This window comes from Oenanthe melanoleuca, chromosome 18 (assembly GCF_029582105.1).
Source record: "Oenanthe melanoleuca isolate GR-GAL-2019-014 chromosome 18, OMel1.0, whole genome shotgun sequence".
NCBI lineage: Eukaryota > Metazoa > Chordata > Aves > Passeriformes > Muscicapidae > Oenanthe > Oenanthe melanoleuca.
In genome coordinates, this window is record NC_079351.1 from 11224853 (window position 1) to 11240020 (window position 15168).

Sequence of the window (15168 nt, forward strand, 5' to 3'; positions counted from 1 at the left end):
CTGGGAGCCCTCAAAGCACGGGGCTGACCCTGCTGGAACCCAGCAAAGGAGGAATTCCCCAAGACCGTAAAAACCCCTTTGGAGGGTGTGCAGGCCTGGGGCTGGCTGGGGCTCAGCTGGTGGCACTGGGGATAAGAGCAGCTGGGCTGGGTTTCAGCTCTCCTTTAACGGGGGCTGGGGGTGCTTTATGCTGTCACGGGCACCAACAGGAGCTGCGTTCCTGGGTGTGTCCTGGGCCTTAATTCCAGCAGACGCTGCTGCGTGCTGCATCCAGGGACTGCGGGTGGGAAAATGGGGATGGGTGGGGCTGGGACCTGGAGAAGGGAGGGGGGAGCTGAGCTTGGGGAGCCAGCAGCGAGAGAGAGGCCATGGGAAAGGAAGGCCAGGGAGTGCCTGCAGCCCCGGTCCGGATCCTCTGCCCAGCTCCCCACTAGCCCACTTGTCCCAGTATCCAGCAGCATCTCGTACCCCGGTGCAGGCAGTCTGGGCTGGCAGTGTGACTCCAGGACGGCTCCTGACTGGACACACTGGGAAGTTTCCTTAATAACCTGGGTTTAAGGAACACAGTGTGGGAGGATGGGGTCAAAATGTCTGTCACCAGCTCGAACCCTGGCTCTTCTTTAGAACAGGTGACTTTGCCACCTGCCTGTGCTTTCCAAAGCCGTGAGCTCCCTGGGCAGCATCCAGTGCTCCAAGGCAGGTTCCAAGGCTTCCAGTCAGACTCACTTGCGCTCCCAAGCAAGGCAGGAGAGCACCAGAACATCTCTGCAGGAATTCTGGCAGAGAGCAGCTCCCTGCAGGCTGCTTCTGATGCAGAATGCAGGTTCTGTTTCTTTACAAACTGCTCGAGTGGTCTTTAGGAGAAATGGGCATTATGTCTCTGAAATGGGTCCTGGTGCCTCTACTGGCCTCTCGCTGCCCGGCTTGGTTACAGACACAGCGAGTGTGACCTCCTGACCTTTAGGGGAATGGACAAACAGGTCTGTGCAAAGTCCACTGCAGTGCTCAGGCAGCCTGAATTTCCCAGCTTTGGGGGGAAATGTCCACACGTGGGCAAGCGTGGATATGGGGTAGGTGGTTTGGGAAAGCTGTGCCTTCCTGGTACCTCAGCCAAAGGGGAAAGGAAGAGGACAGCACGGGGCCAGGAGTTTGGCTTAAAAAGAGGCTGCATCCTCAGAACCTCGGGAGAGACCTCACGGGGCATGGCCCAATGGACCCTCCCTCTATTCCAGTACAGCTGCCGACTCCTCTGGCTCCTTTATGGACACTGGCCTTTCATAGCGTGATGTTTCACCTGTCCCTGAGGGAGAACAAAGGAAAATAACTCCTAGCCAACTAGCCAAACACTAATTTGTCTGTTTTGTACCCCCACTATAGATTCAGTGAGACAAATGGGGAGTTTTTTAAAGAAAATCCTGGAGCCATCGGAGCAGGATGCATTTGACCACTTGACATGGATGGAAAAACCTTTTATCAACATGGCAGGCCTGCACTCAGGTGAGGGCAGAGATGGGCAGGGTCACAGCAGAGGATCCCCAGTGTGAGCATTTCCCTCACGCTGCTTTCCTAAACATCTTTGGGACGTTTTTACTGATAACCTTACATCTCCCCTGGGCTGAAACTCAACCCGTGGCTGCGGGTGGAGATGGTTTGTGCTGGACTTCAGGGCTCTGCTGTGGCAGGGTGAAGGGTCAGTGTTCTGTTTTTCCTTGGCTGTGCTGCCTTGCGTGTCCTCCAGCACTGCGGGAAGCTTTCGGTCCCTGCAGCTCCCAGGGGAGTCAGGATTTACTCTGGTAAATGTGGGACGCATTCCCTGAAATACCAGGGAATACTCGGATTTCGGTTCAGCAGCGCAGCAGCAAAGTGAGCCTCACTTTCAAGTTCGCTGCCCCAGGTGTAACTTCCCCCTCCCTGACTGCCGGTAATTGATGTTAATTAGTGGCTAATTGCAGTCATTAGCGCCACGTTTGTCTCTGCAGCGAGTTTGTGTTTGCACCGGCGACACCGAAATGATTTTCTGGGTATTTGGGCGTGGTTCGTTCAGAGCGACCATTGAATTCTGTTTGTGAATCCTCTGCAGAGCCATCGGAGCCGCCAGGGTGTGCAGAGCCTGCACTAGTGTGGGAATCAGGGGGTGGAGTCCGTGCCATAATGAAATGATTACGGAGTCTGTAATTGAATTCCGGGTCGTCTGAATTTCCCTGCGTGTTTTCACCTTCTGGCAGTTACGTATTTGCTGGTGCATCGCTGCTTTGTGACTCCTTGGCCCAGCTCAGTGGCCACCCCAGGGTCAGGTGGAGGAGCCCTTCCCCCAAGCTGCCAGGGTGCAGTCCTGCCCCAGACACCCCAAAATGTGCGACTGGCTCCCCGTGGAGCCCTGGCTTTCCCCGGCCCAGCTGGAAGGGTCGTGTCCGCCCTGGGTGCTGCAGAAATGCTCTGGGTGGCTCTGCTGGTGGGCAGGCTTGAGCTGCTTTCCAGCCCCGGTGGATGGGCAGGGATTCCTCCTGCAGTGTTTTGTCACCTCACCTTGTTCCCGGGGAGGAGGGGTGTTCCTCAGGGAGCTGCTTGGTCCCCCCACCCAGGTTTGCTGGAATCTGTGGCCAGTGATGCTGGAGCAGACAGAGGACCCTTCTGTGTGCAGACAGACAGACAGAAGTGTGCTGTGTGCACCTGGAGCACTGCCAGGGGAACATGGAAAGCAGATGTTGGACTGGGACCTGTTGGAGAAGCCCTGGGCCGTCGCTTCCTCCCGTGCCTCTGTGGTCAGGGCTGGAGTCAGGAGCTCTGCAGGGATCAGGCAAGCTCAGTGCAGCTCTGGCTGAACGCGATGTCTGCTCAGGTGGTGTTTGCAGAATGCAAAACCAGCCACAGGTCACGTTACATAGAGGCTGATCCAGAAATGGAGGCACTCCCCCTGCTTTTCTGTGCTCCTAAGGAAGGCTGGGTCTGCTCTGAGTTTCCCCAGGGTGACCACTGAGGACAGCTGGGTGTGAGTCCTCCTCAGAGCCTGTCCTGCCCACCCAGAGCCAGCCCTGCTCATTCCTTAGGGCCAGCACTGCTGATCTGGGCCCTTGGGCCAGATCCTCACATCCATTTGAACTTCCCGAAGAAAGACCCCCATGGGTGAGATGCCAGCTGGGCTCCACAAACTTCCCTGACTTCCACAAGCCAAGGAATGGGAGTTCTCTCACTTCTCCTTTGTCTTTTGCTGTGCCACCTCATGCTTGCTCACCAGGTATGGGGGCTGAGCAGCAGGGGATGTATCTGGGCCATGAGAAAGGATCCTAATTCAGGTTCCTGCCAGCCCTGGCTCCTGCAGCTCGGATGTGGAAGAGGAGCAGTTCCTGCAGCACAGGAGGTGTCTGTGAGTGCTGGAAGCCTTTCTGCAGCTTGGGGTTTCTTTGCTCTCTCTTTGTAGCAAAAAACGAAAAACAAACCATGCATGAATTTTATTATGTCTCACCCATAGCCTCTGCTCGTGAATTTCCAAAGGGGTTTGATGGTCAGGGCTGGAGGAGCAGACAAAGGTTGCTACAGGGAGGAGGAATCAGTTTTGCTGAGCAGGAAAACTTCAGTGGAGTGATTTTGCTCTTGGAGTGAGGAACCAGACTGTTAGCAAATCCAGGCTGGAGAGGATGTTCTGAGGGACTTGTGCCTTTCCTGCTCCAGGCCATGTGTGCAGCTGGAGCAGCCCCAGCCCTGGCTGACTTTCAGGGTGGATTAGGGAAACTAATTGGATCCAAATGCCCTTATGTAGCTCCTCTGGCTATGGAGTATCTGAGACCCAATGGGTGATTTGAGGTGTTTAATGCCTCTTGTGTAGGGCTGAGTCCCACAGGTGAGTGCCTGGATGTGGCTGATGGCTTGGACAAGACTGTTCTCTGGAAAAGAAAACCAGCACTTTGGAGGGGATTAACCTTTTGCCGAGAAAACTCCAGTCAAGTCACTGTTGGCAAGAAAAATCTTGGATGCTCTTGGACATAGTGGTCTGTGCTTTCATTTGAGAGTGCCTCAAATGAAATGTCCTAATTTCCTAAATTTTTTAGGATTCAAGCACTTTATGGAGTGTTAATCTGGGACATCCCTGTCCGACCAGCTCAGGGGAAGGGCAGGGTGGGGAGGGGGGCACTCGGTTTGGCTGTTCTTGGTTTTGCCTTCCTTGCTCCCAGGAAGATCGTTCTGATCTCCACTTCCATGTGCCATGCAAAGGAGATGAGGCAGGAGGAGGGAGAGGGTGCTGGAAGACTGAGCTGGGGAGAGGAGAGCTGAGCTGTTCCCCAGGCAGGAATTCACTGACAGCTCAGGAAAGACAATGCTGCAAGTGATGGATCCTGCAGTGGGCACTCCTGTTTCTGGGGAGACTCGTGCTCCTGGTGCCCAGGCTCCTTTGGTGCTGGTGTCTCTTGGAAATCACCCCCAAAGCTTCTGTGCAGGAATGTGTGAGGGGTGCAGGAAAGTGCAAGCAAAGCTCTTGGGGACACTTGGAGGAAAGCAGAGTGCAGGTTTCACTGTGGGTGGCTGATCTGAGGTTTCAGGGTGCCATCAGGTGTCCTTGTGGCCCCCCGTCCCTCCAGCAGCTCCTGGTGACCTCTGTCACACTCGGTGTGTGCAGGGCTGAGCCTGTGCACAGCATCTCCTCTGGACAAAAGGATGAACAGCTCCTCCAAAAATCACCACAAAGCTCCTCAGGTCCTTCTGGATGTGCTGCAGGTCTCTGGGAATGCTGCTTTTCCTTCTGGGGAGGTGTGGTCTGAAAATGGGAGAATTTCCTGTGCTGAGTGGGGCTGCAGGCTGACAAAAAGCTGTGCTGATGGCAGATACAGAAAGGGTGACAAGTGGTGACAGGAGTGCTCTGAGTGCTCTTGATGACAAAGCTGTCCACAGTTCCAGTTGACAGAAGTGACTTCCCAGCTCTGGATCGTGGGGAGAGGTTTGGTCAGGTAAGGGCTGCTCAGGCACAAAGCCCAGCTCCCTTGGGAGAGTGCTCCTGCTGGCTTTGTGACAGTCCCGGTGGAATCCAGGCCTGTCTTTTCCTCTGGGAGATAAATGGGCCTGTGGTGTGGGACACCCACTGGGTTGTGCTAATGAGGAGGAAAGTGAAGTCATCCAGACTTGCTTCAAGTGACCTCAAATCACCCAGTTCTTTCCAGGAGGCTCCCAAAAATTCCCCCACCAGAACTCAGCAACCACAACTCCTGTGGAGGGAGCCTCTTCCCTGGATGTGGAAATTTTATTTTTATCCTTGTGTGCAGCTGCTGCTCCGGCAGAAGCTCTGGAGACCCCAGTGCTGGGGGGGATCTGTGCTGGGGTGCAGGGGGAAAACACAACAGAAAGGAGGAACTGCTGCAGCTGAAGCACTCCAGAAATAATTAATTAAACAATAAATGTCACAACTGAGGGATAACCCATGTGCAGGACAGGTCTTTCTGCTCGTGTGCTCCAGCCCTGCCTGGGTTATATTTGGTGGTGGGTCTGGGCAGGGTTTCCTTTCCTGCCCTTGTGTTTGCTCTCTTGTTTGTTGGACAGGAATGAGGGGCTGGGTAGCCCCTCCTGGCCCATCCTGGGTTTCCTGGGGATGGGCAGGGGAGCTCCCTCCCCATGGAAGGTGAATTGTATAATGTGAGACAGATCTGGTTGGACACTGAATGTTCCTGTCTCACATTTCTGGCGTGGCAGGGAGGTGTCACAGCCCTGCAGCATCTTCCTGCTAAAAACAGCAGCTGTCCCAGGCCTGCTCCTGCTGCACGTGGTGTCCAGGACAGTTTGTGTCCAAAGGCCCCTCCCAGGAATGTGGGGTGGGTCAGGGACTTGTGCTGGGCTGTCGGGCATGCATGGCTTGGGGACGTTGGGGTGACATGGCCTTGTCCATCCTCTCCTGCTCCATGAACAGCCTGCCCAGGCTGGGGTGGCATCCCCATCCCTCAGGATTTAAAAGCTGTGCATGTGACACTTGGGGAAAGGCTTTAGTGGTGGCCTTGGCAGTGCTAAGGGAATGGCTGGACTTGGTGACCTTGGAGGGCTTTTCCAGCCTAAACAATTCCATGAATCTGTGATTTCAAAGAGTCAGGTTGCTCAGGCAGGGGTTTGAAACACTGAGCTGAGCAAAGCCAAAATCCTGGAGCTGCCTGGAGCTGCCTGGAGCTGCCTGGAGCAGGGAGCCGTGCTGGAGCGACGCTGCTGGCTCGGAGCTCGGGAGATGCTTGGGCAGTGACATCTCCTGCAGCTGGAGGGGCCTCAGCCCAGCAGGGGCCAGTCTGGGAGCCTGTGACACCCAGCAGGAGCAGAGCAGTCGGATGAGCAGGAACAGCCGAGCCCTGTGCCTGCAATGTCGCGCCTGGGGCACAGTGTCACTTGTCCCAAAACTTCTCCTCTCAGCCCACGTGCTGATGGGGCTGGCTGGAAATGTTTCCCTGTGCTAAGGGGAATTTCATGGCAAATGAAAACAAACAGTGTAAGTTTTCCATTTGGAGGGATTGTTTTCACTGAAAAGTGAGATTTTCTGTTCTCTTGCCTGATCACGTTTTTGATGCAAAGTGGATATTTTCCAGTTTTTCATCTTGTCAAAAAGTCAACAGCTCTGAAAAGCACATTTATTCCAGCAAAATACTTTCAGGCTGGAGCTTTTTCTTCCTAACTCCTTTTCAGCCACCTCAACTCATTTTAGCTGTTGGGGTTGGATGTCTCCTCATCTGAGTTCCTTCACACAGAAATCCTTTTCCCATATTAGAGAATAGGATTTTAGTGAAAGCAGGAAAGACCATAAAGTGAACGACTCTCCATTCTGTTATTAAAAGCCTTCTGAGGCACTGCCCAGGCTCCCCAGGGAGTAGGCACGGCCCCAAGGCTGCCAGAGCTCCAGGAGCACTGCCAGGGACGGCCAGGGTGGGATTGTTGGAGTGTCTGTGCAGGGTGCTGAGCTGCACTGGGTGATCCTGTGGGTCCCTCCCAGCTCAGGATTTCCCTGACAGTGATTTCCAGCAGGGCTCGGGCTGCGGGGGGTGTGAGGGCGAGGCAGTGCCCAGGGCTCTGCAGAACGGGAGCGGATCCTGGGGCTGGGGCTGGCTGCTCCCCGGAAGGCTTCCATCAGATGGAGCTGTGCATGTGCCTGGGTTTTTCTTTCCTTCCTCGAGGTCTCACAGTGAACTGGGAGAACATTTCTGCGCTGCCCGGGGCTGCCGGGGCTCCCCCGCACAAAGCCGGGCGGGTCCCTCCCGTGCCGGGCGGGGGGACACGCTGCTGCTGCTGCTGCTGCTGCTGCCACCGCGGGTCACACGGCGGGACAGGGCGGGCTTTGTCCCCTGTGTCAGCAGCCTTTGCACCGGAGCTGCCCTGAAACGACCTTCCTGCCCTGGCCGTGTGCTGGGCACGCCGGGAAGGGGAAGGTGCTGGGGCTCCAGGGAAGGAAAGATGCTGTTCTCCCTTTGGTGCTGAGCAGTGAGGAGGGGAAATGTCTGCAAACAGCAGCAGCTGCAATCCTGGTGTTAATGGGACTTTGATCCTACAAACTTCTCTAGGAAGGAAGAGTGAGGGTGGGCAGGCCCTGGCACAGCTGTGGCTGCCCCTGGATCCCTGGCAGTGCCCAAGGCCAGGCTGGACACTGGGGCTGGAGCAGCTGGGACAGTGGGAGGGGCTCTGCCGTGGCAGGGGTGGGACTGGGTGATCTTTAAGGTCCCTTCCAACCCAGACTGTTGTGGGGTTCTCTGGCTGCTGTGTCCGGGTTGGGTTTCTCCCACTTCACCCCACAGAGACATCCCAGCCTTGCCATGCTGGGTGTGAGCCCTCATTCCTGTCCCCTCTGCACTCCTGGGACAGAGCCTGCAGGGGATGTGCTCTTCCATCACACATGGCCAGAAAGTTCCTCAGGGATGTGAGGAGCTTCAGGCTGAGCAATGTGGTAGGGTATGTGCCCACTTTAGCCTTTGAGATGCCAGGAGTTCCTGGAGGGTCACCCAAGTACATCCAAGGACCTTTGTGGGCTTGGAGCAATCCCTGCTTTTGCCAAAAGGAGCTGCAGGAAGTGCTGGGTGCTCCAGAGGTGCTCCTGGGCTTGGCTGCTGTTTCTGGGCTGGTCCAAGCCCTGTGGGGCAGGAAATTCTGGGAGCAAAACCTGGTGTGTAACTTCCACAAGTTAAACAGGGAGATGACCTCAGCATTGATGGAGCAGAGCTGCACCTTGGTCCTTGCTGGAACAGGAATGTGCATGGACAGGGAGCTGAGCAGGCCTGGGACTCTGGACAGGCTTGGTGTCACTCCTGGGGACAGCTGAAGTGGAGACTCATGTGGGATGATGAGTCTGAGGCAGTGTGGTGCATGGGCTGGGTCAGGCACCCACCTGGAGCTCAGGAGGGGTGGGGTGGGAGCTGCTGTCCCCTTTCTAAAGGGAGGTGGGTTCAGCACTGGCTCCCTGCAGCACCTCCAGGTGTAGGAACTGCTGGGAGCCCTGGGACACCTCCAGGCTCTGCCCTGTGCATGCTGGAAGCACTGAGGTTTTGTGGGGGGCAGGATTTTGGGGAGGCTGTGGCAGCAGCAGGGCAGGAGGCGGATATGGAACCACTTCTGAACATCTTGCCCTTTACATCTTACTTCATCTGCATTGGAGTGCAGGGCACTGTGTCTCCCAGGGGAAAAAATGCCCAGAAATTCCACAGACCCTTCAATGTGGTTTCTGTTTTACAGCGAGACAAAAAGGGGCCCTTTGTGTCAGGGCAGAAAGGAACAGCCCAGTCCCACAGCCTCCCCAAAAGCTTAATGTCAACTATTTGCCTCCTTGTGCTTTCACATAAACAAGCACTTTCTCCTGAATTTCTGTGCTCTGGTGGCTCCCCCAGCTCGCTGTTCCCTGTTTGATGGCTCCTGTGGGATGGACACGTCCCTGCTGTCCATCTCCCAGCCAGGGTGGTACCCGTGCAGGGGAACTGGGGTGGCAGGAGGGGAATACAGGAAAGGCAACTAAAACTGGGCTTGGGGAGAAGTGAGCAGCTTGAGCAGAGTTTAATTCAACTCTGCTGCTTGTCTGACAGCAGGGACAATCTCTTGCTTATAGATCTGAGCTGGCTGAAGCACCAGCAGCCTGGTGAATCCCCCCTGTTTGCATCAGCCTGGCCCAGTACCTGCTTCTGCTGGGACATCCCCGTGTTCCCCTGCTTTGGTGCCTGTCAAATGAGCAGCAGCAGCTGAGGAGCTGCCCCTGCTGTTCTGGGGTTGTTTGCATGGGCACTGGAGTGTCTGAGTTGTAGCACCAATGATTTCTGTCCTGAGTCCACTTGCCCTTTTTGTGTGTGTGTTCTCTTCCCCTTTATAAAAAGAAAAAAACAGAAGTGCAGGAAGGACTGCTGATGTGTCTGCAGAGACCAGAGCTGGACTAGAAGTGAGAGCAGCAGCATTCCTGTGGTTATTGCTCAGTGTCCCCTGGCTCCTGTCTGTCCCCAGGAGCGTTGTCAGCAGTGTCCCAGGAAGCCTGGGGATGCACTGCCTGCATCTTCCTGCTGCTGGGAAAGCCCTCATGCTCGTTCCTGCTCTTCCACCAGAGCTTTCCAGCCTTGGGGCTGTTTGGGGGGGTAGTCCCAGAATCTGAACATGGCTCCTGGGGTTGGTGAGGGCAGTGCTTGCTCTGGAGAGAGGTGAGGAGGATGGGATCCACAGGGATTCATTCCCACCTCAGCACTTTTTGGAAGTATGTGGGAGTGTGGTACCCCCGACCTTGGGTCCCCCCCTGGGGCAGGACTTTGGCTAATCAGCCACCCCAGTTAGCCCCTGGCTCAATTCCCAGTTGATCTCAGCCCCCTGAAGGCAGTGGATGGGCACTTGCCCACTCCACCTGATCTCAGATCAAGCCTGTCCTGGAATAAACAGGAATGAAATACTTCAGCTATTTGTTCCTTCTCTTGGCTTTTCACTGTAGCCCTAGCTCCCAGACAAGGTTTTTCCACCTTCCCTGGAATCTGTCATGGGATCCTGACTTCCCAAATCTGCCGTGCTACCTCTTGTGTTGATCTGTCCCTGCTCCTTCCCTGTCAAAGCCTGTGATCCTCTCTTTGCACCTTCATCACACAGCCCTCAGTTCACACACGCTGGGAGGAGCTTGGCTTGGGAGCTGCTCCTGGAGAACTTCAAACAGTAGAATTAGATGAATGAATAAAAGGGATTTTTGTTGCTCTTATCCTTTCATCAGCTTGATTTGGTTCCCAGCAGTTGATTTTGCAATTGCTGTTCCATCTTTGTGCTTAGGGTCAGATTAAAACCCTGCTGGAGATGGGAGCAAAGTGCTATGGAATTGTACAAGACAAGGAAGGGCTGAATTTCACTTCTGTCAGAGGAGCACTTGGTTCTCCTCATCTTGCTTATTCTGAGAGGTTGGAAAACCTTTGGGTGGGAGCCTTGGAGGCAGGAAGTCTCTGTCCTGAGGATCCCCCAGCCATGCAGGCTAAGCAAGTCAAATGCAGCATTAAGATGTTCCCAATTGTGCTTGTCAGCCTTCTTGGCCCCCCCCAGGCTTCAGGGCAGGAGGGACATCAGTTGCTGCTTCCCAGGGTAGTCCAGAAGTTTTCTGTGCTTCTTCTTGGTTGTAGGAAAAGAAGATGTTTCAGTGTGGATGAAAATCCCGTGTCAGTGGGAGATTGTAGAGTCAGTAATGCTGGCGAAGGCTCTGAGGCCATGGATCTCCCACTGCCACCTTCACCCCAGGGCCCTGTTCCTGTGCTGTGCTCTCCATCCCAGGCAGGACCCTGTCCCTAAGCCTGGGGCCCGTGGGCTGCAGGGATGTGTGAGTGCCAGGCTGCTCCTGCTCCCCTGGCCACAGGGAGCCGTGTGTGGCATCTCCTCAGGCACCTCCTGTGCCCCAGCACTGCGATCTGTCAGCTCCTGCAGACCAGGCTGCCCCAGCCAGGAATGTGGGAGCCACGTGGCCAAAGCCAAGTGAACGGGAAGCTGAGGGGGCCCCGCGCCTGACAGCAGAGACTGGCTTAAAAACAAATGAAAAAACAGAGGGAGAAATATTTCTAATGATTGTGAACTTTAGAAACAGAAAATAAAAGCTTATTCTTTCGCAGAGGTCCCTCTGCAGCCTGTAATTTCATTTCCCCCATTTGCTTTTACTGCTTGCTCTGGGCCCTGTCAGAACCCCCTGATTTACACGCGACAGCTTTGGCTGTTTGTCAGGGGAGGCTCTCTAAATATAAGAGTGTGAAACCTGTCCCACTGCCAGCAGCTCTGAGAATTAAACTCAGGAGTTGTAGCATGAAGCAAAGTGCTGGGTGCTTTATGACTCAAATGGCTCTCAGAAACAACACCCTCCCTTCTTCCTCTGGGGAGAGTTTTTCCTTGCATTACAGAGGATCTCTCGTCCTGCAGCTGGGTAGTGGAAGCAGGAAGGGCTGTTTGCTCCTGCTCAGCTGAGTGCTGGCACTGCAGCACTCGGCACCACGAGGCACAGCTCTCTTGAGCAAGGGTTTAGCACCAGAGCTTGGTCTCAGGTTTTGTTTTATTCTCATGAAAAGGTAAAGAAAATGAGCCAAATGAAGCCTCACACAGTGGCAGTAATACTTCATCATACTTCATTCAGCCTGCTGATGAAGTGAATTGATAATTATGCCTGAAAATTGGGGAAGGCCTGAGCACATCTCAGCATGTGCTTTAAGCTCTGGCTGATAAGGAGAAGCTGTGTTCTCTGTGATGATACTTCTGTGTATCTGTCTGTTCCTGTCTTTGGTGGTGCTTTTTTGGATAGTGGTAAAAAAATGTGAACTTTTGTCTGTCAATGTCTTGAAGCTCAGCAGCATTAATTTGGATTTAAAGTGGGCCATGTGTGTCCCCACTCTCCCAGAAATCATAATTCAATCACGAACTATAAAATTCTGGGTTTGCCCATTTTCAGCATCACAAAAGGGTCATTGTTTGAGCAAAGGGGTCTTTTACACTCTGCTCTCCAAAGGGGGCTCCTGTGGTGTCTCAACATCCTGGGCCTGATTTACAGCCTGGCTGGGCTGAGCCTGGGGCTGCTGCTGCCAGAGCAGGGGGGAGCAGCTGCAGGGGTCCTGCCTCTGCTCTGGCTGCTGCTGGGCCACAGCTGGATGCAGGGGGCAGCAGGAGGGGAGCCAGGCCAGTGCTGCCTTTCCCAGGATCCCAGGGCAGGGACAGCCCTCGCTGGCAGGTGCTGCAGGGAGAGGAGCTCGTGCTCAGGGCATTCCCAGGGATGTCATGGAGCCCTTTCTCCCCGGCCTCTGGAGTCACTTCCAGGCCAGTAGCCAAGCACAAGCTGTAAATAACAAAGTGTGGCTGGTGATCCCAGCTCGTTTTGCTTCAAGATGTTGTCAGCTCTGGGCTTTCCCTTGGCATCCTCTCTCCAGTGCTTGGCATTCCCATCCTCAGCTCCCAGGGCACTCCTGTCACACTCTTGGTGTGAAGGAGTTGCTTCTGTGGGGGCCTCCCCAGGGATGAAATGCAGGGAAAGCTGCTGGATCCAGGCTCTGCAGGCAGGGAATGTTGGTGTGTCCTTTTGCTGTGGTTTCTTTATCATTTCTGCTTTGGGAAGGGTTAGAGAGAAGGTCAGAGGAGAAATGTCTGGGACTTGCATCAGCCTCTGTCTCAACTCTCCAATATGGGAAATTTGGCAGATCTTGTGGCCTTGTCTGGGGCTCTTTGCAGCCAAGCACCCACAACCACACAGGAAAATTCAGCTGGTGGTATCCAAACTTTCTCCTGACCAAAAGTTCCCACACCATCAAAAATCCAAATTTGGGATGATCTCCATCACATTGCTTTTTTTCCTCTCACCGTTCTGGAAAGTGTAAAACCTCTTTATTGCTCTGTGAGATGATGCTGTGGCAATTGGGCACTGCAGCTGAGCCCAAGACCCTTTAGAAGCCCCAGCAATATCCCGTGAGTGGCAGTATTTATCCAGGACTAAATAACACAGGAGCCATTCCTGCTGCGTGCACATGTCCTGCTGTCCTGGACATGTGAGCTCAGCCAGCCTCTTCGTCTGCAGAGCTGGGAACATCTGGCTTGGTGCAGGGAGGAAGGTTCCAAGGAAAACCCCGGTGGGAGGAGTGGGCTGGCTGCACATCCCAGTGCCATAACCCCTGTCCTTCCCTGTTCCACCACCTCGGTGTGCTCATTCCTTGCCTTTCCAGCGCACAGTTGGTGGCTTGGGTGAGGGGCTGAGCTGGATCTCCGCTCTGCAGAACGCGGGGGTAGCTTTGTTTGCTGGGGATGGGGCTGGAAGTGCGTCCCTGTCCCTGCAGGATCACTGCTTGTAGGGAGCACGGGGGAGGCGAGCAAATCCCCATCCCTTGGGCAGCGAATCGCACCCTGTGCTCAAACACAGAAATGGTGTCTCAGAGGCTGGAAATTATGGATATCAGCCGTTTCTTCCATGGATTATTTGGGTCTCGATGCAGGGTAGCCACAGGCACTGCTGTCCCTCGGTGCTGCCCCCATGGCCCCAGCAAAGCCGTGGCTGATCCCCGCGGGGTCCTTGGCTCCAAAGAGCGTCGCTGGTGCCACCAAAGGACTCTTCGTGACCGTCCCCGGGCGGGGAGCTGGCGGCAGCGCCCGGCTGCGCTCTCACGCTGTGTTTTTGGGTTCCAGAGGACGTGCCGCCCTCGCCCAACGTGGGGCTGCCCGCAGCCCTGATCCCCCGGCAGCCGCCCGGACCCGCCTACGTGACCCACACGGGGCCGCTGGTGCGGCTGCTGCTGCTGCAGGAGCGCCCGGGGAGGGCTCCGGCTGCGGCTCCAGCTCCGGCTCGGCCCGGCCCGGCTCCAGCTCCGGCTCGGCCCGGCCCGCAGCCCCGCTCGGAGCCCCGAGGCGCTGCGGAGCGCAGCCCCGTGCGGAGCGGCACCGCCGGCATCCGGGAGCATCCCACGGCTGTTCCCAGCGAGAAGAGCACCTTGGCACCACCGAGTGTTTGCCATAGGGTTACTTTTGCAAGAAAACCTCCCTCGACTGTTCTGCCCCAGAGCAACCCGGCGTGTTCCAACCAGAGGGAGTGACCTGGCTGCGGCTGAAGCAAAGCAAAACAAAGGAAGATGCTCCTGAGTGTTTTCCAGACTCCATTAAACTTCCCCTGCGAGCAGCATTTGACTCTTGGAGTCTTTTCCTAAAAGGCTGATTGGAATGAAAGCAGAAGGGAGTGGAATGTGTCCTATTCTCTGCTCTCAGGTCTGGAGCAAGCCACAACCTCTGCATTTGAAATGAAATATTTAACTTGTGGCGGTGAAAAAATATTGACCCGTTTTTTGCTGTCAGAATAAAATTTGCTTAAGGAAGCCGTTTGTACTGGAAAACTCTGCTGAAGTTATAAACAACTTATCTGATAATCATGAGTATTTTCTGCTGCATCCAGTGTGTCATTCCTGCTGTGCAGCTCCTGGGATTTCGGCCGCTGTGGGACCGATGCCACTTGGCTGCTGAGTGCTTTGGGAAAGGGTGTTTGGCTTCTGCAGGGAAAAAATGTGAAGAATGAGAAAATGTGGCAAAAAAAAAAAAAAAAAAAAGGGAAACATCGACTTTCTGGGGCTGGATAAATAAATTTGTTCCCTGCCCTAGTTTGAGCCTGGTACCCCTTCCTATGCCTGCAGCACATCACAAGACCCGTGCTCAGGAGTGGCCCTGCCAACGTGCAGTGCTGGTCATGAGCCACAGAACTGGGAACAAATAAATAAGTAAATAAATAAATAAACAAACAAATAAATAGATAAAGCTCCCTTTCCAGCTCTTCCCTGGGGCTTTCTTTGGGGGATCCTGGAAAGGGGCACAGCCAAGTGCTGCTGAGGGGTGGGGGCAGAGCCATCCTGCTGTGACAGACAGGGGACTGTCCCCTGCACCTCCCGGGGACAGAGCTCGGGTGTGGGGGCTGAGGGCACCCATTGAATTACAGGGCTGTCCACGGCTGGTGGGATGCGAGCCCCTGGCCAAGGCTCCCGGGTTTGCTGTTCAATCCCACATTCCCAGGGGAGCAGGGAAGGCACTGATTTCCCCATTTCCCCATTTCCCCTTTTCCCTCCAGGGTTGCTGTCAGCCAGCCCTGCCTGTGCAGAGCATGCTGGAGCAGCTGGGAGTTGTTTGTGCTCACTCAGGGATGCACAGAGGTTTTTCCAGGGCTGGGGTCTGGTTCTGTGTCCAACCATTATCACATTGCACCTCCTCCTTATCCCTCAGGTGGATGGC

The 15168-nt window shown here is 55.0% G+C and overlaps 1 protein-coding gene across 2 annotated transcripts; it reads left to right on the plus strand.

Moving 5' to 3' along the window:
* The first annotated feature begins 246 nt into the window (after positions 1 to 246).
* LOC130260689 (uncharacterized) lies at positions 247 to 14682 on the plus strand. 2 transcript variants are annotated; one of them, XM_056506310.1, is made up of 3 exons: positions 247 to 283; positions 1378 to 1497; positions 13588 to 14682. In XM_056506310.1, the coding sequence occupies exons 2-3, from the start codon at positions 1392 to 1394 to the stop codon at positions 13989 to 13991; spliced, it is 510 nt and encodes a 169-aa protein (XP_056362285.1). In that variant the 5' UTR covers positions 247 to 283; positions 1378 to 1391; the 3' UTR covers positions 13992 to 14682. The 2 variants fall into 2 exon arrangements, with proteins under 2 accessions (XP_056362285.1, XP_056362284.1); XM_056506309.1 differs by lacking the exon at positions 247 to 283 and adding an exon at positions 1009 to 1070.
* Positions 14683 to 15168: the final 486 nt, after the last annotated feature.

What these genes read in the sequence shown, in the direction of transcription:
- LOC130260689 (XM_056506309.1), top strand. Translation starts at nt 1,040, where the DNA reads ATGTCCACACGTGGGCAAGCGTGGATATGGG. An exon ending in TGGGCAAGCGTGGATATGGG is followed by an intron (nt 1,071 to 1,377) that starts GTAGGTGGTTTG and finishes CCCCCACTATAG; the next exon opens with ATTCAGTGAGACAAATGGGG. An exon ending in CATGGCAGGCCTGCACTCAG is followed by an intron (nt 1,498 to 13,587) that starts GTGAGGGCAGAG and finishes TTTGGGTTCCAG; the next exon opens with AGGACGTGCCGCCCTCGCCC.